Source organism: Hydra vulgaris, chromosome 09 (assembly GCF_038396675.1).
Source record: "Hydra vulgaris chromosome 09, alternate assembly HydraT2T_AEP".
NCBI lineage: Eukaryota > Metazoa > Cnidaria > Hydrozoa > Anthoathecata > Hydridae > Hydra > Hydra vulgaris.
The window spans coordinates 10,394,132-10,417,500 of NC_088928.1; the positions used below are offsets into that span (position 1 = coordinate 10,394,132).

Below are 23,369 nucleotides of genomic sequence, written 5' to 3' on the forward strand. Positions count from 1 at the left end.
TTAGCTTTTGATATTACAAAACTTTTACCACAAAAAACAACTATATTAGAGGAATAATTATGAAATTAAAAATCTATAAATTAAATACTTATTTTTTAATCCTATTATTTGCTAGATTATTCTTAAGTACAGCTTATCTGTCAGCTGTTGCAGATAGAATTGGTTGGTGATATGAACAAAGTTTCTCTCTTAAAAATATAGACACCATAATAGTCGTAAAAAATGGAGTTAAGTAATATATTAAAGAAGCTTTATTAGGACCCATATTCAAAATAGTAAAGTTTAACGTTACTATCCCGATAATTGATACACTTATTCCAAGAAACAAAATAGAGATAAAATTTTTTGTATGTAAGTCGATAACATGATCAAAGCAAAATATATCAATTAAATATATTAGAGGTATGATAATAACTGTACCCAAAAGAAACGTTGAATAGACAAAAGCATAAAATGGTATATTATTTGGTTTAAGCTTTACTGAAAAAAAATAAATAGCATAACATATTGATGCCAAGAGTGCTATAAAATTACCTGGATTGCTAAATAAATGCATTATACTATCCATAATTTTACCTTCAGTAATTACAATTATACCTCCAAGCAATGAAAGTATTACTGATATTACCTGTGAAGCTTTTAAATTTTTTTTATTTAAAATTACCCTAACTAATAGTACAAAGATTGGAAAAAGACTAACTATAATGGCTGAGTTGCTTGAGGAAGTATATCTTAATGAATAATATAAAAATAGATATAAAGCAACTAATGCCGGAAATAGCGACTATAAAAACTAAACGTATGTGATTTCTTATATTTGCTAGTTCTAAAATAAAACTTTTAAAAGCAAATGGAGTTAATACTAGTGATGCTATAACCCAACGATAAAAAAGCAAGCTAATAGGCGAGATATTATTTATAACATATTTAGAGACTATAAAATTTAATGCTCCCTTAAAGGGAGATATTAAAGCTAATATATAATACCAATATTTGGAGTCAATCATTTATCGTGTAAGTTATATTTTGTTTAATTCCAATAAATCATGACTAAAATCCCCACATAAAATTTTGAATTGATTCAAATTGAGTTTATTATTTATGTTCAAACATTTGAGCAGGCTTTCAAATCAAGATTAAGCAGCTTTTCTAATTTATGTCCAATCGTTAATATCAAATCTTCCCCAAAAGGTCTACCAATAACTTGTCCATCTATTGGCAAACCACTTTTGGAAAATCCAAAAGGCATTGAAAGAGCAGGCTGTTTTGTAATGTTAAACAACCAAGTTAAAGGAGCCCACTCAGCTTGTACATTCTTGACCAATCGGGTAACTACAACCAACTTCGAACGGTAATAAAGCTACTGTTGGGGTAATTAAAAGATCATATTTACTATGAAAGTCTTGCATTTGTTGAGTTATTTGATTAACACCTAATTCAGCTTTTATATGATCTAAAGCAGAAAATTTTAATGCTTTCTTAGCACATTTTATTAAATCATGATCAGCTTGTTTTTCTTGTTTTTTACCCAACCAAGGTTTTATTGATTTTAACATTGCAGTACACCAAATTCTTTCAAATAGTTCTATTAAATTTCTAATCTCAAACTTGGGCTCTACTTCCTCAACTATTGCACCTAAATTTACTAATAACTTAGCAGCTTTTTGAATGGTTTGGCTTATATCTGGATTGACTTTGATTAAACCTAAATCTCTCCCTTCAGCTATTTTAATATTTTTAACATCAATATTTGTTGTTTGTCTCCAAAATTGAGCTTTTTGGTTTATAAATTTGCTATTATTGTAAGGGGGTCTAAGCGTAAACCTCAGATTTTTCCGAAAATCTTCAAATGAGCTAGGTAATATTGTGTTATTTAGTGATTTTTGTACTGAAGTATTTATGGGTTGACAGTAATTAAAAGAAGGGCTAACGTACTATTTGTATCTTTAAGCAGTAGTTGTTGAACAAGTTTATATTTTTCACGCAGTATCTCTAAGGACAATAATTCTTAATTAACATTTTAATTATTTCGTCCAGATCAATTGTCTTTTTGTTTGTAAAAATAAGATGTCCCTGAAAATGTGTATGTTGCCAAACAACGGGAGATATTTTCCGCAAAAACTTCAATCCTTTTGTGTTGCCTTCCGCCTCGTATTTATCGCGTAGTTTAGATAGAATCGCTGAATTATAATAAATAATTGCATTAGCAACTAATCGAGCACATTGATTACTAGTTTCAAGAATAATGTCAGTTTTTCCAATCTGTTGTTTTTTACTATAGGCTTGAGAGAGATAAGATCTGAGTTGATGATATGACTATTCGATTTTGTGAACGGTGTGTATTGCTGTGAATATTTTGATTAAGGAAATATTTTAATGTATGGATACTGCGTATGAGTTTATCAAATTCAAATAATGCTCTACGTGTGCGATGTTCTGTCTTATAGGTACAAAGCTTTTTAATTAAGGTACTTTGTGTAATTCTTTTAAGTCCTAAGGTTGCAATAATTCGTTGCAGATTAGGCCATTCTGATTCAATTAGTTCGCGATTAATTTCTCCAACCGGTGGGTCTAAATATTTTTTATATTTAGGATGATTTGGATGACAATATAAATGCTTGGATTGAGTTTGTACGTTGGTAAATCTTGGATATAACTTACCACCAAACCAATACATAATAGCAAAGTTTAACAATTTAAGCTGTGCATGTCACTCGTAATAATCTCAGGAGATATTTCAGAGGTGTTATTATGCCAGATATCAAATAGAAAGTGGCTTTCATGCTCATCAGCACCTTTTAGCGCTGTTTGAAGCGATATATGATTCGCCAGAAGTGTATAAGCCATTATGCCTTCGCCTTTTCTGAAGTATTTCTTAGAATATCTGGTTTTAATAGTTGGAGTTTCGGCTTCGAGTTTTTGGTCATCAACACCTCCATAAAGTACCTCAAGATCGAATGAGTAAGATGGGAAAATAGACATACGAGAAATACCGTTACTTATTGTATCGTTTGTGGCTTTAAGAGTTGATGGACGAATGCGAGATTGCAGCGTGTCTTGTAATGCTACATATGGAATATTAGAAATACTCGACATATTCAGATTACCATTATTCATCGCTTGACCCATTATGGTAGCAATTGAACAATCTTCTCTCTCTATCTGTTTAGAGTAACGTGGTTGAATATGAGTAAGGTCAGCTAAAAAAACCTGAATCTTTATTGACAAACTTGAGTACATCAACAATATTACAAAAAGGCAATTGTTTAAAAAAGTTATGCTTGATTTCTTCGTCTTTATCAACTTTGATTTTTTGCGAATGCAATGTTTGATTTTTTTTTATCATAACGCAGGTGCTTAAGTTTTCCTTTGTGCAGTTTCTTTTTAAAACTCCCAAAGCCGACCCAATTCTCTAAATAGATCATCCAATTGCTCGGTAATTGATTTGTTTAGAACTGGAATGTTTAACTGTTTGATGAGTTCATCTTTTTCCTCTAGAGATACTAATTCTTGAGTAAGGGAGCGATGTTGCAGACTATCTTCCAAATAAATCTTACCGGTCTTGAGGTATTCGTTCAATCTACAATAAATCGAGAATTCATAACGATGTGGATTGATTTGAGCTTCTTTATCATCATTATTGGTAGTTAGATAGTGCTGTAATTTTACTGGTACTGTTTTATTTGGGCAATGACTGACCTCTGGTGCCGGTCTGGATTGAGAAAACTCTGCTTTAATCCATTTAATAGCTTCAAGCCAAGGATTTTCTTCGTTTGCGCTGGAAAAATCCAGTGATTTAACCAAATAACTTAAATTGGATTTAATAGCACGTTTAAAATTATCTATCGCTTGCCAATAGAAGTTCACCTCTTCCTTTGATTTATTAGTGCTGGATAATGTACTAACCAATTATTCTCTGGATAAAATTAAAAAGGCTTTACTACAAACGAGTCCAAAATTCATATCGTCCGGTTTTGATGATTTTATAATTTTATGCTCAAGCTGCTTAAAATGGTAGCAAAACGCACTGACCAGACTATCAATGATTTGTTGATAGCGTGTCCAGCTATAGCATAATAAATATAGATAGGCTTATTCAACTTTTAGACGTTTACGCAGATCATAAATTGTATAATAATTGATCAAATAAGCATAGTAATCCATGTTTTGTTAAGATAAGCCAAGATTAGGCATTAGTCTTTTGGTGATTTGATAAACTTGCTTAAGCGTCGCCATTTTTTGTTTTTCTTCTTTCATCATACTTGCCTTAAAATCCTTAGCGTCTTGTTTAATGGCCGCTAATTTAGATAAAGTATCTTCCTCAGTTAATAAGGATTGTAATAACATTGTATCTTGTTCCGTTAAATTATTTTGGATAATATTAGCCAAACGTTTGCGTTCAGTATTAATAACACCGCTAACAATAGTTTGTAATCTAGTATATTTTGGACGAATAATTTTGTAAGTTTGTAAATGAAATAATAGCTCAATTGCAATAAATTGAGGATTCATATCGCACGAAAGTGCTTTAGCAGCATGTAAGTATAATAACTGCTCATCAGATTTATATAATAACTGCTCATCAGATTTGTTATATAATCTGTATTTAAAAAGCTCACTTATGGCACTGCATTGATTGTAATACTGATATTTATTGATAATATTTTGTTATACATTAACTTTATCCCAATCTATACAATAAAACGTTTTAATTGCTTTAAAGTAGCCGATTTGCAACATACAATGTACTTTATCTGATAAGTTCTTAAAACTTAAAGCTAGCTGTAGTTCTTTATCGGTTAAAGTAAGATATTCCAGTCTTTGTTCATAATCAAAATCCGGTATTTCATATTAAGCAGCTATTTCGACTTCAGACAAATTTTTAGTTGTTTATTAATAGCTCTTATTTTGAAATAATTCTCATATTTGTATTGAAATAAAATGATTTAAATATCACCTGATGGAGTTATTGTGGGACAATCAAACTGAAATATTACTGTACTCATGTAAATGCAATAAGAGTGGTACAATTAATAATAATTATTAAAGTTTTATTTATGAAGATAGTACAACTTAGTTTTTTAGACAAAATTTTACATAACATTATGAAAGTTGGATATGCCTGAGTTAGCAGCACCAATCAAGACCTTGAGTTACAAAAACATGCATTATTAAAAGCTGGATGCGAAAAGATATTTAGCGAATCTGTAAGTGGTAAAGATAATAATCGCACTGAATTAATTAAAATGATTGATTCACTAAGGGCTAAAGATACTGTTATAATTTATAAAATTGATAGAATTGCGAGATCTTTAAAAGGGCTTATTGATATCATAGAATTACTAAGAAATAAAAAAGTAAATCTCACATCTCTTGACTCCGGAGATAGCGTAGACACCACTTCTCCTATGGGTAAGGCATTCTTTCAGATAGCGGGTGTATTTGCTGAATTAGCCCACTAACTTTAATCTCACACATTGTTAAATCATCAGTAGTAACAGTTTGAATAGCCTTTGTTATACACTCATTGTTTAATTTATTCATAAAATACTTGTATAATCGTTCTTCAACTTCAAAGTTCTTGAATATTTCTACTATTATTGCTTTTTGTACCTTTTGCTTTGCTAGCTGAAAAATTGAGGATAAAGCTTTTTTTTTTTCCGAAACATCATATTTTTCATTTACAAATTGTAACATTAATTCAAGTTTATATGGATTTTGTAATGTAAGCTTTATTCTTTCTATAACATATAGAGTTTTAAAAAGTTCTTCAACTTTCAATTTAATCTGCTCAAGATCAAATCTAGCTTCTCCAATAACTTGATCAATTCGCGTACCATATAGCAAATTAATTTTTTGGTTCTGTTCCAGAGTTAAAAGATTTTTTAACTTATTATATTCTAGATAATGCTTATTAAGCCTTAATAAATAAGTTTTTAATTGATCATAGACAGCACGAAATTTAAAATAATGGCTGATATCATCTCGGTCTTGGGTACTTATTTGTGCTTGACGTTCTTCAGTCATCCCATAAAATTTGAATACATCTTGTAATTTTTTAAATTTACTATTAAATCGAATTGTACCTTTGATCTCTGGAGGAGTACTAAATTCACTGATATTTATACACATCTCGTAAAGATTTTTGGAATCAATAGCTAGGTCAGGGTTAAGTGCTTTTCTAGCATGACAATTTGATTGTATTTGTATAAATAATTGCTCTAATCTTTTTAACTCAGAACTAAAGCCTAATATACCATTACTGACATAAGGTACTTCATAATCATAATAATAAGGTCTATCTGGCTCTAATGGTTCACCACTTACAGTATTCTTTATTAGATTAAAAATATCAGAATTTAGTTCTATAATATTTACTAATTTTTGATGGTATTTTTGGTAGTAACCGTATTCAACCTCAGAGGCAAAATCAACTTTCACACGATTTATAGTTTCAGAGCGAAAATGCACATTAAACATTATTTGTGGAGTTTGAAACTCTACTTTTGCTAAGCCTGAATATAGCACAATTCCATTTGCTCCTGCATCTATGTGACGTTTAATAAAAGGTTCGGTTATAGTGATCTCTGAGTTTATCACTTGACCAAAACTTATATGAAATTTATTAAAAATTAAAGTAGTTTTAATCTCAGCATTTTCGCAAAACAACTGTCTTAAATCTTTAATTAACAAACTTTTAATTATTGCTTGATCACAATCTTTATTAAAAATTTGTTCAATAATTTCTGGATTTCTAGCTTCATAGAAAAATATTTCTAATTTTTTGACCATATCTTTTAAGTCACAAGGTAATTTCTGAAATAAGTCGTTCCAAGTTTTAATATTTTGTAGAACCTTTTCTTCTTGTATTAAATCAAAGCTACCTTTATTAATTACCTCAGCTTTAACCATTGCTCGAAAATTAATAATACCATCTTCATACCTTGCTTTTAAAATCTCTTCTCTGTGAGTATGAAAATATTTATCTATAACGAAGTTCAGTTTTTTGTCTTGTATTAGGAACAACTTAAGCAATCCTAAAATTTTATTAGGAAGGTATGCTTTTAATCGATTTACTCCATGTACTAAATTGTTTAGATACAGCCCTGCTTTTTTTTCTATTATTCTTCTTATCTCACTAACATTTTCTATTCTATCTTGCCTTAATTTTTTTGTATCTTCTCTCTCAACATTAAACGTATGTTGAGTATAGATATAATCTATACTGCTTGCTTGAATAAATTCTGTTTCTAAAATATTACCTTGAGCTCTATAATGTGTGGTTTTTCCAATTTTTACACTAATCCACTGTCCTGAATGATATATTGACCTAAACTTTTCTGTAGCAATAAAAGTCGTAAATTCTTCTATCTGACCTAGTTGATCCTGATGCTGAGAAGAAATCTTTCTTGTCTGTATAGTTTTAAAATCTTGGAAGTTAAATACTTTTACTTCCACTTGTAGAAATTTAGTTAAAGCTAATTCTAAGGAAAATAAATCTGTATATTTTGTATTTTCATCTATTGGTAATACAACTAAGTTTAAATCACCTTGTACCCCAATATTACAACCAAAATCTAACGAATATAAGAAAAACTCTTCTTTAAACCCATGTTGTAAAACTATATTTTGTATCTTGCATTTTGTATCCTCAAGGAACTCTAATGTTATTAATTTATGTTCTATAAGTGTATCATTAACATTATTTCCTTCAAATATAGTTTCTTTAATTTTGTGTCTAGCTTCCAGTACTAACAGATCAATGAAGTACCTTAACTTAGCATCACCTATTTCTAAAGGATGATGTGCTAACGCTTTTCTTGAAGCATTTAAGATAATTAATTGGTATTTAGATAAAGATAAATACTCTGTTTCAGGAAAATGTCTTGACATTGCCAGTTTCTCACTGACATCACCTATACGTTCTACAATAAATTCACAACTTAATTTATGAAGTTCACTAGGGTTCTCTTGAATTTGTTCTATATATTCTTCTAACTTATTTAATAACCCTTTTAACCTATCTACTAATGGCGATTTTTTTTCACTTGTAACATTACTTAAGCGCTGACTAGTGTGTTTTTCTAGAATAGTAAAATATTCGTTAATAGAATCATCATTTTTTAAAGATTTAAAGTGTTGCTCTCTTTTGCTGTCTTCATCGAAAGATTGTTTTATGTTAAATAATTCTTTAGCAAAAATTTCTTTAAATTTTTCTTTAAAATTTACTTGTTTTTTTAACAATTTAATAAATTTTTTATATAGCTTAACATTTGAACTTTCTGCTACTATTCTTTTTATATTCTCTTTAATTTTGCTATAATAATCTATCATCTGTTGACTTGAAAGCCTATCACTAATACTTTGGTCAACAACTTTTGAAAAATCTTGTTCTTTTACATTTTTATTTTTATAATCCTCTATAATTTTTTGACCATCTAAAGTTTGTTTAAATTGTGCAATACTTTCTACTGTAACATCTGTTGGTGTCCATTCTAAAGGTAAATAAGATTGTAATTTTCTTATTTTTGTCTTTTCAGAAGAGTTATCATTTGATAGGATTTCATCAAGCTTCTTTATCAGCTTATCTTTATCTATAACAATAGCTTTTTTTGATTTTTCTAGAAAATCTTTAGATAATTTATTTGAATAATTATGAAACCATAATAAAAACAGCTCTTTTTCAAGATCTTTATCTTCTATTTTTAGGTAGCTACCATCTAGCGCTTTTTTAAAAGATTCTCTTTCAGTAGCCTTATATAATTCATGTATAGGACTTAACGACTCAGAAGTTAAAATTTTATTAAGCAAATCCGAAGCATTTGTAATAAAATAAGATAATTCTTTTATTAATGGCTCGATTAATCGTGGCTTACTTAATAATTGAGAATATAAAATTGATATGCTGTTTTCATAGATCTTTTTGTTGTCGTTTGAAGGATTTATAGAAAATACTTTTAAATGCAGATTAGTAAGTTTTTCTTTAAAAAAATCTAAAGCAGAATTTATATTATCTAATTCTGTAGAATTGAGTTGTGTTAATTCCCAAATTGCTTTGTGATTTTTAAGTAAAAACTGAGTATTTTCTTTTAATGTTTTCTGGTTAATTACCCTATATTTTAATAAATTTTTGAAGATTTCTTCATATTCGTTTTTACTGAATACTAATTTATAGGGTAAATTTCTTACTACTTTTAAAAAGTCAGTTGTTTCGGTTTCTGTTGGTACTTGAAGCCAAGCTAATGCTTTACTAAGGATATCTTCTGTCATGTTTACTTCGTTATTAACTTTCAATGCTTTACTAAGGATATCTTCTGTCATGTTTACTTCGTTATTAACTTTCAACAAAGGAGATTTATGCTGAGCAGACCAAAGAATTTTAAAAATATTTTTATCTTGAACTAGAGCATTTTTTAATATATCGAATTTTTGTTCATCTAATTTGTCACTATTTGCATTAAGTCTATATAAGAATTTACCAACTTCTTTTTTACTGTCATCGTTTACAATATTAGATAAAACTTGACTAACTTGTTGATTATTAATCAATTGTCTTTGTTTAAGGATAGAAGTCACTTCTTCTAAAAATAAAAGAATAGTGTTAACTTTAGCTACTGGGGATTTTGAAATTAATGCTTGTATTGCAGAAAATATTTTAATAAATTCTTTCAGTAATTCGGGATTATATTCTACAAGCAATTCTGTCCGTAAAATCTCATGATGCAGAGCATTTCTGAATTGCCTTAATGATTGCTGAAATTTTTCTCCATCTTGAATTTTCTGTATTTCAGTTTCGCTTAAATTTTTAAAGCTTTCACTTGTTACCTCAGATGCTCTTAGTATTGCATAACAATTTCTTGAATCTTTAATAAATTCATTAGCGTCAACACCCCTAAATTCAGATAATGTTTGTTCTATTTTTTGCAATAAGTAGTTATCGTAATATTCTTCTACAAAGTTAGATAAGTGAAGTAAAGAATAAGCTTCACTATAATCTTCTCCTTTTATAATTTTTAATAAAATCACTAGGTCAGCATAGAAATCCTGAAAACTTTTATTTAGAGGGCTACTTTCTTGATATTTACCTAAAGCTTCAGCTAAATAATCTAATAAGACCCAGTTTCTTTCACCGATGTTACTTACATATTTTGCTGTTCCCTGCAATTTTACACTATCACCGAATCTAACTTTAGTTGGGATCTCAGAAGATCTCCATGAAACACGGTATAAAGCTTCTACAAATTCATTTTCAGGTACTTTTAACTTTCCTAACGGATTAAAACAATCAAAAGCAACCATAATAGCATCTTCAAAATTTTGTATTTTCTTATTTACAAATTCTGATTGATCAATAAATACCTCTGTTCCAAAGGTATCAGGTATTTCTGTAAAGCCACAACTTTTTAAGATATTTATTGCAAATATCTTTGTTTTTGGAAAGATACGGCAAGATTCAGAAATTTCTTTACATATATCTATTTGTATCTGTAGGTCTTTTTGTTTTAATCTGTCATTATTATCTCTTATTATTTGTAATAAGCTTTTAATTTTATCATTATCCTCTTTTAACTGATCAGACCTTATTAGTAGGATACTCTCATTACTATCATGTGATGTATATTCTATATTCAATTCATGTAATTTTAGTTTAACAGTTTCATTTTGTTGACTATCTTCATGACATGTTATCCGGTATTGATATATTTCTGGATTATCTGGCAATGAGAGAACTTCAACTTCTTTTATTCCAATATCAATAACTTTTGTTAATTCTTCAGGTTCATTTGTGCGATGAATTTTAGGCACCTCTTGCCTAAGCTTTTCAATTTTCGTCTCTTCAATTCTAGATTTTAAGTATTTTTCAGCTAACTCTTGTCTTGCTGCTTTAATAGATTGATTATACACTTCCTGAGTGTCACCTGGAGTAAAGAATGCTATATTAAAAGGGTTTAGGAGATCAATATCAGCTAGTGCCAACATATTTTTTAAAGCAAATATCCCACAGCTGACATTCTGATGATCACCGTATACTAATGGCTCAAAATCTAAATTTTGTTCGGCGCTATCTCCTAATGACTGTATTAATCCATCTACGGAACATTTATCTTTATAGAATGCATCCTTAAAAACTTGCTCAAAATCTTTACAAATCTTACCCAAAGAATCTTTATAGTAACATTTGATTTGATCTCCGTCCTTGAACAACGCATACGCTATCCAATGGTTACCACCACTATTGAATATACCCACTGCTTTATGATTGTTATCTAGGCTAACTTTAAATTTAGTTAGAGAAGCAGTAGCATTAATTTCTACACCCCCTAGATCTTTACCCTGTCGCAGTGGATTGATAAATATAATCTGAGGTACTGTTCTATTAATTAATTTATTATGCTCCTCTATTAACTTATAACCTATATATCTAATATCATTATATTGATATTGATATTCTAGATTATCATTATTATTAAAAGCATTTTGTTGAATTTCTTGCGCTCCTATATTACTTCTCTGACTTGCTACTGATTGTGTATTTGAAAAACCTGGTATATTGTTTTTTCCCCAATCATTAATAATATACTCATCTAAACAATCTACTTGGTGTCCCAATTCAAGAAGCATTTGAACTGAATCAACAGCACCACTAGCAGTAGCCAAATGAAGAGCAGTAACCCCCTTTTTGTCCTAAATTGTTTAACAAAAACTAAATTTATATAAAAAATAAATTTGAAATAAAAAATACTTTACTAAAAAGTAAATAACTAAAAAATAAATAGGGTTTAACAACCATGAATTTATTAAATAAGTTTAAATTTCAAAACATTAACTTCACATGCATTAAATGTTTCCTGAAAGTTGTTTTGACAAACAAACAGATTTTATTATTAGGTTTGATTTTTCTTTTTTTAAAAGAATTTATAATTGGTTGCACACATCTTAGAGGCAGGTTAAAATGGCATTGTTATGCAGGCTGAAAATGGTTTCCAACAATGCATTCATTTAAAGTGCTATTTTTGATATATTGATAATTAAAAATGTTTGCATTTTTTGATAATTCTAATTAGTAGAGATGGGCTGATTCCAAATAATACTGATTTCGATTCTCAATTGTGATTCCGATTCTTTACCGATTCCGATACTTTTGTGATTCTTATTATTTTAATTTAACAGATAGTGCATTTCAAATAATATTTTAGCGTATCGTTAATTTAATACTTACACAGACTTTAAAATTAAAACATTGAAATCAGTTATATTGATTCTGTTGAAACAGGTCTGACAACACCGAGTCAAAGGAGCACAGCTTACCGGCAGGTTTTTTTTCAAAAACACAATCATTTGCTTCTTTTCTTTTCTGGTCACAGATAAACTAAATAACCGCACCACTAAATAACCGCTCCGAAAACACTGTACACAGAGACGACCCGAAGTATTTTTGTTTTAGTTTTTTCATATTAAGAAATTAGGATTTCCTCCAGTAAACAAACACATTTTTGTGACTTGCGAGAAAAGGTTTATTCAAGTACACTGCTACTTCGTCTAACATTGTGCAATGCGCAGTATGTATCTTAAATATTAAAATAATTAAAAAAAATTTTTTTCTTTTATTAACCTCCCCAAGGCCAAGGGGTCCACTTCAGTCGAAGAGGCTACTATTTTTCTTTTTTTTTTAAATTATTTTGTTTTTTTGATTGTGGTTACAACCCTCTCTCAATTCTTTAAATCCAAAACACGGAGGTATTGAATGCCCTTCTATATTATTATTATAATTTAAATATTTTTCAATATTTAAAGTATAATAACAATATAGAAGGGCATTCAATACCTACTATAGAATTTGTGTTGATTAATTAGTTATATAATGACCAGACAGCACTTGGTGCAGGTGTGGTCTGTTCTTGATTTTCAGCAACTTTAATTTCAAGATCTATGTCCAATGCATCCAACTCACTGATCAATAAAATAACAGCTTTCTCAGCGATCGCCCTGCTCCTAAAAATCTTGTTTTTAAATCTGGGATCAAGTATTGTATTGCAAAAGCATATATAGGTTCATTCTCTCAGTCTCCGTAATCCGACGATGCAAAGATTCACATAATGCAGAAATTCTTTGAAATTTCTGTAGTCCTTGATGCAATCAATTGACAATTTAACTGCATTTATTATTAGAAAAACTTCTGATGTGGTCACTTTCGATAAACTTGCAGTAAGCATCTTCAAAAACTTTTAACGCAGCAACAAGAGAAACCAAACTGTCCCATTCTGTGTTTTGTCGAGAAGCTTTTGGGAAATGTGGCGCTACCAACAGAATTGCATCTTTTTGTTCAATTAAAGTGCTATTCCATTTAGTAGGCTCATCTTGAATGATGCTGTGTTTAGGAAGTCCCAAAATCTCCTGAGATCAAAAGTTTGTACGGTCTAACAAAATGTTTAAATTGTCCTATTATTCTTCCACATGTAGCAGTTAGTAAAGAAATGCATTCATTGCCGAGGCAGTCATTTGTTACAACCAACTGAAGTGTATTGGGAAGACAAGGAATGTTTGAGAACTTCCCAACTTCAATAGCAGAGACAATATTTCTGGCATTATCTCTGATTTTTTATATCAAACTTATGAAAAGTTTTTAAATTTTAGCGTTCGATGTTGTCTATGATTTTAGCGATTTTAGCGATGTTGTGTATGACTTTAGCATGTTCGATGTTGTGTATCACTGAGAAATTCTGCCACCACCCCTAGATATAACTGTTTTGCAAAAGTTGCATATTGCAGAGTTAGTGTCATTTAAATTAATCGCAAAATAGTCTCATACCTTGCTTTCGGCATGTTTCGGCATGATAATTATACTATATATATGTATATATTCTGAAATAAAAACAGCATTTATAATAATAAAAAATAATAATACTAACTATAATAATTATAATAAAACAAGCAAATAAGATTATTATAATAGTACTTATCGTCATTTCAAATATCAATTGAAACTTTGTGGCAGTATATTGTGTATTTGCAACGTTTACTTTTGTTAAGGTTTTCCTTCACAGCTACTTACTTTTTATTCAAAAAAAAAGCACAAGTATGCCATCATAGGCAACTACTGCTCCTATGATGGCATAGGGGATGATGGGGCTGGTTAGCATCAAGGGTAACTTGACAATTTCATTTGACCTTAGAGTCTTCCCTCAGAAATGCCAAAAATTACGCGAAATCATCCTATTTAACTCTTTCGTGCTATACAGCAGCAGTGAAAAATTTCGCGCATGCGCATAAGAGGTATTGCGTTATATGTGTTTATTGAACCAAAAATTTTTTAGTGAAGTAAAAATTCCTTTTTACTTCACTAACAAGTATGTTGTTTTTATGAAAGATAAAAGGTTTTCTCAACTTGTCAACATTGCAACACACCTAACTCGTCAGTATGCCATCATAGGAAGAAGTCATCATTTTCATTTAAACAAGCTATGTCTGCCTTGTTCAAAAGATAAAATTAAAATAAGTATTCTACTAAATGCACAAAACTTGGAAATTAAATGCATGAAAATTTCATTTTTGCACAGTTGATAATAAAATCACAATCTTAAATATTTAAAGGGATTAAAAATACAACAGCACATCCCAAAATCGATTTTTGTTGATTGTAAAAGCAAAATTTGTGCTTATCGGACGTATTTTTACTAAAATTAATGTAACGTCAGTATAAACATGTTGGTCTAATCACTTTTTTTGCCATAACCAGTATTTATGAAAATATGACTGGTATACCATCATTGACGCTATGCCATCATAGGCGCCTTTCCACTAATATTAAACGCAAAAGTAAAAATTTAACATAAATTAAACAAAAGAAAGTCAACGGGAAAGTGTGTATATCCTCATTTCAATTATTAAGGAGTATTAATAATAGTCATTAAAAACTCATTATAAAAAGAACCGGAATCGTTAAAAAAGGTTGAGAATCGTAATTCTTATGATTCTTTGAGAACCACTGGAATCGGAAGAATCAGAATCGGCCCATCTCAATAAATTAGGTTTACCCTTAGAATAATTTTGAGTGTTAGAAAACTTGCGAGCTATCTATGAATTGACTGGAAATTGGAATTTTTTAACAAATAGACAATATATTCTTAAATATAATTGAGTTCTGACGTGCAACAAATTGCTTATATTTTTGCCCATTTACAGCAGACAATTATAGTAAAGCTAATCAATAAACTTGTAAACGTTGATGAATAGAAAAACTTTTTCATTTTGAGATTTTTTAGTATTTTCAGACTTTTTCCAGAGTTAAGGAGGTTATAGTTTCTTTTTTGATAGGATTGAATTTAATATAAACCACTATTTATTAAAGTTAACGAAAACCACAAATTAAAAGACACTAAAAAGTTAGAAAAAAGTTATTAGGCCTTAAAGTATGATTATTATTGCCATTTATAAATCAAGAGGGGCTACTGTGTAGTGTTTATAAATATTTCTATAATTAAAAGTTATTTATTAGTTATTAGTTACTTAGTAGTTTGAAATTGGTTTATAGTTAGTAGAAAATCATGAATAATAATTTTAAACTTTTTTATTTTTTTTTACATGATTTGTTTCCAACAAGGATGCAAGCAACCACTTTAAGAGTTGGAACTTACTGGAAGAGAAAATATAAAGTTTGTAGAGTAAGATAATGATTGACAGACAACTTAAAAGAATGCAAATTATATGAATCAGGAAAGCAAGATTAAGGAAGCGAATTCCAAAGAACAGATGTTCAAGGAAAAAAACTAGATGAATAAAAGTTTTTGGACCACTTAGGAACAGTCACAGAAAAAGGTTTATAAGAATTAATATAAGAATTAATTGAATGACGAATAACACGATAATGAATTTTAGTATATGGCACAAGAGACGCTAGCTCATTTGAGGTTGGCTGCAAGAGCAGCTCCAATTATGTTTACAATGCATTTTTGCACCATGTCTAAAAGTGAAAGGGCATCATTAGAAGATCCGCCCCAGATATGACAACAGTATTTCATACAAGACCGGATATGAGATTTATAGAGATAGAGAATAGAATCCTGAGTAAGAAAGTGTTGAGCATAATAAAGAGATGCAACCTCTAGCAGATGCTAATTTTGCAATGGATTTGATATACAGTTTCCAAGAAAGATCAGAAGAGTTAATCCTAGAAGATGAAGAGTAGATGACTCATCGAGTGCATCACCATTCATAAAAATAGGAAGATTTAACTTATTGCGGTAACCATTGGCTGAAAAAAATTTCATTTGAATTAAAGTTCAGTTTTGAATTAAAGTTAAGTTTTATCTGAATTAAAGTTCACCAGCCACTGTGAGCCCCATATGTTGTAGCAGAAGTGAGATCCTTTTCAAGCTCAAATGCCCCCTCCAAGCAATCAGAGAGTGTAGGCTTCTAATCAAGACAGGAATAAATGGTAGTATCATCAGCTAACAATGCCACCTTAATGTGAGAATATCGGGAAGATCGTCAATGTAAATAAAAAAGAGTATAGGGCCGAGAATTTAACCTTGAGGAACCCCTGAAGTTACAGGATATGAAGAAGAGTGCTGTCCATCGAGGACAACTTTTATACTATGATTGGAAAGGAAGGACTTGACAATCTTAAAGATGTTTCTAGATACACCATAAGAAGAAAGCTTATGGAGAAGACCAGCATGCCAAACTTTATCAAAAGCTTTAGAAATGTCAAAAGCAATAGCGTTAACCTCTCCAACTCTAATGCACGATAAAAACTATCGGTTATTACTGTTAGCAAACCAGCTGTAGAACGAGAAGATTGAAATTCATATTGATGATCAGAAAGTAAGTTATTCGATTCAGAATGAGAGATTAAGTGTTTGTTAATTAGAGATTCAAAATCCTTGCTTATGATAAGAAGAAGACTACTGAGACAGTAGTTAGACGAGTCAAATTGCTCTCCAGAATATTTGAAAATAGGGATAATAGATGCTGCTTTCCAGCATGTAGAAAATAAGACTAATAGGCACTTAAATTAGTTTTGTTTTTTAAATTAGTTAAATAGTTTTGAAAGTATAAACGACAGCTCTGGAGAACACTTCTGCAAGACTACATCAGGTATATTGTTTGGACCACAAGCTGTAGAAGAGTCTAAGCAGGAATACAGAAGCTGGAGTGATACGAATTTGATACAGAAGCTGGAGTGATACGAATGTCAAGCAATGGATCAACATGTTTGATGCCTATACCAGGTAGAACACAACTAGTGAAATCAAAAGATGATATTGATGAAAAGCTCTTAGCAAACATACAAGAGAGGTGGAATAAGAGATTTGCTTTTATTATTGATAGTGTTAGAGATTCTCCATAAGTCAAGGGAGCCTAATTTTTGTGATGAAATACAAGATTTCATGACCTGAAAATAGCGAACTTTGGCGTTAGACAAAACCTTTTTACAATAGTTTCTAGCAATAGTAAACAGACATCTGTTTTCTGGAGAGTTGTTTTGCTGATAGATATGGAAGTAATGGTTTTGATTGGAAATTGCAGCAGTACAATGTGAAGAAAACCATGGAAAAGAGTGAGGCTTGACCTGGAATTGTCGAGAGAAAATAAAAGATTCCATGCCAGCCTGAATCCACAAAGTTATGTAAGAAGCACATTTGTCAAGAGGAAGACGAAAGATTTCTACCCGAGGGCATCACAAAGAAAATCATGGAAAGAGTCCCAGTCAGCTTTAAGGTAGTTGTAAGAGGTACGATGATTGGGGGATTCTGATGAAGAAGAATCAGATAATAGTTTTAAAGAGATCAAACCGTGATCAGAAGCACCTAAGGGTGAATATGGAGAAACTGAGCTCTGACTAGGATCAAAAACAAGACATAAGTCGAGTAGAGAAGGTAAATGATTCAGGTTGTCTGGAAAGCGAGTTGGAATGTTGACTATTTGAGTCAGAGATTGAGAAAGGCAAAACTAGAGGGCCTTAACGCCAGCAGAGTCACTGACACTAGAGCAAAGTCATTCAGTGTGATGAGCAAAAACAACGATATTGGCTGATGGATAAAGAGAGAGGGCTTAGTCAATTTGATCAGAAATAACATCAAAAAGAGTGCAGTCTTGAGATCAGAAATAACATCAAAAAGAGTGCAGTCTTGAGATGAAGGAGATCAATATAGAACAAAGAGAAAGACGATAGAGTTAAGTGGTGCTAAGCAAAAGTACATAAAAGAATAGTCTGTGGATTAAAACCTAGTTTTCCGACAAATGAGTGATTTCTTACAAATGTAAATGCCCAGACCAAGCATGTGACTATTGGAGTCTTTACGAATTAAAGGAAGATAACCATCAACACTAAGATCACAAGGTGAGACAGCTGAACTCAAATTAGTCTCACAAAGAGCAAGTAGGTCTGGTGAACTATGCAAGAGATAAGATCCAACAGAAGAAAAGTTACTTCGAAGACCACGAATATTAGTGAATGATAGGTTTAGAGAACTTGGTGATAACAATGGTTTTTTGTGTTTTATAGTTTTTACTTTAGTCATTTTAAATTTTTTAAAGAACTTGACTAAAAGCATAGACAATAGTCAGTACACTATTTAATAATCTAAGCAATCGCCTCATTATTATTAATAAACCTTAAACCGTAACAAAGGGCATCAAATGAGGCCTCAACAATGCACTTTAAAAGTACGAACAGGGACACCATCCATGCACAACATGGCACTGTTAGAACTCTGATATTTTTTAGCTGATGATGGAATCAGCTACTCTGAGAGCTACCGCAGAGTTCGAGAAACCTGACTACCAGCCAGCCTCAGAACCATAAAACTGAGTTTTAGAGCTGTACCCTCATTAGGAGATAATAGAATGAGTTGCCTAGTCATAAAAACAGAGACACAAGCAAAAACCATGCATTGAGTCAAGAAGATCCAGCGTTCAATATTCTAAACTCGAAATAATGTATTAAATACATTTGCGCCATCCTAATAGACAAAGTAGGGGTTCAAGGCTGGTCAACAGATAGAATCTGTTTACCCCTTAAGTCTTTGACTAGGAGGCCTTATACAAGACAGTAGCCGGATGCATCTAACATTAACAAAGATGAGTATTTTTATCGGGACACCATCTCTAGCCTTTACACAACCAAGAGCCCCAAGGTAGGTGGTGTTTTAAGTCTTTAAGAATTAGCTTCTCCCAGCCTTTGCCTAAAAAAGCGTATCCTACAAGGCAGCAGGACATGAAGCAGGTTGTACTGGGTTACATGTTACCAGTAGCAGGATAATCTGACCTGACATTTAAAATTGGTAATATCAAGCATTTTAATGTATTAGGTAACCAAAAAAGTTCGTGCGGTTTTTGGTAATTGAATTGTTTTTAGCATTTTTTACAACACCCACATCGCACAAGGCAAGTAGCTTTGTTGCGTAATAGAACGCGTGTGTCACGCGCAGTTGCTGCATATATAGTGTAGGCTTGTAACGAGCTTACAGGAAAGGTTTTGTGTAAAGAAAGGATGGCAACCCAACCAACGATTATTCGATCTTGCTTACTTTACGAGTTCAAACTTGGAAGGAATGCAACACAAGCGGCCAAAAACATCTGCACAGCATTTGGAGAAGGTACAATAAGTGAACGCACAGCACAGAAGTGTTTTCAGCGATTCTGTTTGGGAGATGAGTCCATCGAAGACCTGCCGCGTTCTGGACGCCCATTGTTGGTTGATGAGGATGAACTGAAGGACGCGTCTGACTCCAGCCAAACTTGCCAAGAACTTGCAGTGAGGTTTGCTGTGAGTGTTGAAACCATCCGCCTGCATCTGCATGCGATTGGGAAAGCGTGGAAGCTGAGTCGGTGGGTTCCGCACAAATTGTCGATCGACAACAAGAAGCAACGGCTTACGATCTGCACATCACTCTTATCACGCCACAATGTTGAGCCTTTTCTTGATCGTTTATTGACATGCGACGAAAAATGGATTGTGTACAACAATACCAAGCGTTGCTACCATTGGTTGTCCCCCGATGACCCCATCCCAAAGACACCCAAGCCCAATCTCCACGAGCGGAAGGTTTTGCTCTGCATTTGGTGGACTACAGCTGGTGTGGTGCATTACGAGCTGCTCCCAACAGGCCAAACCATTACTGGACTGGTCTACTCAGCACAGCTGCAACGAGTTCACGACCTGTTGCTTGTAAAGCAGCCTGCACTGGTGCACAGGAGAGGAGTTCTGCTTCTCCACGACAACGCGAGACCGCACACCGCTCGCGTGACTCAGGACAAGCTCCAAAGCCTTGGTTGGGAGAGTTTGCCTCATCCACCATACTCGCCAGACCTCTCCCCTACTGATTTCCCTGGGAAATCATTTAAAAGGACAGCAGTTCCGAGACCAGGACGCGGTTGAAATGGAGTTGAAAGCTTTTATAGACTCAAAGGACCGAGAATTTTTTAGAAGTGGAATAAATAAGCTTGTTTTACGTTGGGAAAAGGTTTTAGATGCTAATGGTGACTATTTTGATGAATAAATGTACTTACTTTTGTCGTTTTGTGTGTTTTTATTATATACGGAAAAACCGCACGAACTTTTTTGGTTACCTGATACTTTGTTGAATATTTTGAAAAAACAAAATTCTACTTATAACTACAATATAGTTCAAAAAAGTTCAACATTTTTTTGTAAAAATTAGTACTTTTGTAGTTCAAAAAAGTTTTATGGGTAATAAATTAAATGAATCACAGCAAGTTAATAAGCAAATTATAATTTGAAAACTCATAAATAGACAATCCTTCAGGTATCGAACATAAAATAAAAGTAAATAATCTTTGATATAAAATGTTTATATTACAAGTTTATATATTAAAACTCTATCTGAGTTTCTGGAAATCTATAAATCTTTCAGGAAAAAAAAGCAGAGGAGTAGAACAATAGAAATAACTTCTTGAAACTTTCATAAAAATTTTAGCATTTAAAAACTTTGCAGAATAAAAGAAATGGCAGACATAATAAAATGTTAACCATCAAAAATTATTTCATCAAGATCAATAAGTTATAAAAAAACTGAATTAGCTGAAATAAATAGTTTTCTTATTAAAAACCAATCATATTTCAAAAAGCTATTTCTGAAAGCATTTCATTTGACAATCCTTCAATTAAAGGATTGTCAAATGAAATGCTTTCAGAAATAGCTTTTTGAAATATGATTGGTTTTTAATAAGAAAACTATTTATTTCAGCTAATTCAGTTTTTTTATAACTTATTGATCTTGATGAAATAAATTTTGTTAAAACATTTGAGGGGCTCAGAGGAAAAAGCATACAAGTGACATTTTTTCCCAAAACTATCTAAGTGCATCATTGGATAGCTAAAGCACGGTTCTGTTTAGAGGAAAAATAATACAAGTGATTTTTCGAACAACCAGCGCATTCTGTGTGCGGGCAATAATACTTCTTCACCAATGTGGTGTTTTGGTTAGGGGAAAAACAGTACAAGTGACAGTCCAAACATTCTGTTTACATAGAAATGGCGGGATCGTCGTCTAAACGACTTGATTTGAGGTCTTTAGAAGATCTAATGAATGGTAAATATACATTTTTACATTGTTCTATGCAACACAAAAAAATACTTAAAGTTTATAATGTAAATATTTAAATAAATCTGGTCTAGGCTGCATTAGACATAACCTAATCTAACTTTTGAAGTTGTATCACTTCACTTAACATCTGCCCTTGATTACTTTTCGGTTTAAAATGGCTCAGAGTTAAACTTGATACTCTTACTCTGAGGAGTCATTCATAATACTATATAATATATAATATTATGAATGACTCCTCAGAGTAAGAGTATTAAGTTTAACTCTGAGCCATTTTAAACCGAAAAGTAATCAAGGGCAGATGTTAAGTGAAGTGATACAACTTCAAAAGTTAGGTTACATAGTACATAATATATATTAGTACATAATATTACATACATAATAATATTAGTACATAATATTTTATGTACTAATTTTGTATTTGTGTGTAGAATCTGAGTCCGATGTGGACAATTCTGAGAGCGACGAGTATCGACCGCCGTCAAACTCTTCTTCGGATGCTGTTCAGGAATCCAGTGGAGACGATACTGTAGAAGAAGCACATGTTGAACCTGAGCCTACCCTACCTCCTCCAGCTCCTCAACAGAGAAAAGGTCGTAAGTGACAACGGAACGAAAGTAAGAAGGAAGTTGCTAAGAGGAAGCGTAACTCTGGAGTCGCATATACCGGCCACAGAGGCATTCCTAAAGCAAGCAGATCTGTGAAACCTTACATGCACAGGTGCCGTTACAAATGCTGCTTAAATATAACTGAAGACGAGCGACAAACTGTCTTCAATGATTTCTGGAAGCTTGGTTCGTTTGACCTTCAAACGGCATATCTGAATGGGTGTGTGAAGGTCGGTGAGTACAACATGTACGTAGAAAAGTGTGTAGAAGTCAACCGGAAGCCCGTTCTGCTGTGGTGCTACAGGAACATATTCAACAAGGACTTCAACATCAGTTTTCATCCACCTCACACGGATACTTGTCATAAATGTGATCGGTTTGAAAACCTATTGAAGACCTGCGTTGACGGTGAGGCAAACAATATAAAAACGGAACGGGATCTTCATCACCGGAAAGCTGAGAAAGCGGTGGAATCTAAAAGGTCAGCCAAACAACAGGGAAAGTGTGATGATACCGTTGTAGCCATCACATTTGATCTGCAACAAACTCTACCGACCCCAGTTCTTACTACAAATAAAGTTTTTTATATGCGTGTCCTGTGGACATATAATTTTGCCATTCACAACCTTGCAACAGGCAAGGCGGACATGTTTATGTGGGACGAGTCCACCGCATCTCGTGGCTCTCAAGAAGTAGCCTCCTGCTTGAAAAAGTTCGTCGATGGTTTGCCTGACAATGTTAAACACATTGTAGCCTTCAGCGATAGTTGCGGAGGGCAAAACAAGAATAAAAATATCCTAAAATTCTGGATGTATGTGGTGAAAGAAACGGTTATCGAGACGGTGGATCACAAATTTTTGGAACCTGGCCACACCTACATGGAATGTGACGAAGACTTTGGAATCATTGAAAAGGCCAAGAAGAAAACCCCATATGTATTTGTACCTGACGATTGGATTAATACTGTTCAACTGTCCAGTAAGAACTTTTGCGTCACAAAAATGTTGACTGAAGACTTTATATCCGTCGCAAACATGGATGTAATCACAAAAAACACAAAGAAGGGCTCTGAGAAAAATCCAATCCGCTGGCGGGAAATCGGTTGGTTACAGGTACAGAAAGACAGACCAACTAAAATGCAGTTTAAAGAGAGTCTTACCGAAGACTTAATTCCATTTAAGACGACAGACTG

The 23,369-nt window shown here is 32.1% G+C and overlaps 2 protein-coding genes across 15 annotated transcripts in view; one reads left to right on the forward strand and one right to left on the reverse strand.

Moving 5' to 3' along the window:
- Window positions 1-901: 901 nt before the first annotated feature.
- LOC136084552 (uncharacterized) overlaps window positions 902-23,369 on the reverse strand; it is a 38,862-nt gene continuing 16,394 nt past the window's right edge. For all 14 annotated transcript variants that reach the window (XM_065804683.1, XM_065804690.1, XM_065804681.1 and 11 more), the window contains one exon: window positions 902-11,685. In XM_065804683.1, coding sequence (XP_065660755.1) covers window positions 5,407-11,622 — 6,216 coding nt within the window. In that variant the 5' untranslated portion in view covers window positions 11,623-11,685 and the 3' untranslated portion in view covers window positions 902-5,406. The remainder of the gene's footprint in view (window positions 11,686-23,369) is intronic.
- LOC136085262 (histone-lysine N-methyltransferase SETMAR-like) lies at window positions 19,496-20,383 on the forward strand. Its single transcript, XM_065806552.1, has one exon. The coding sequence runs from the start codon at window positions 19,496-19,498 to the stop codon at window positions 20,381-20,383; it is 888 nt and encodes a 295-aa protein (XP_065662624.1).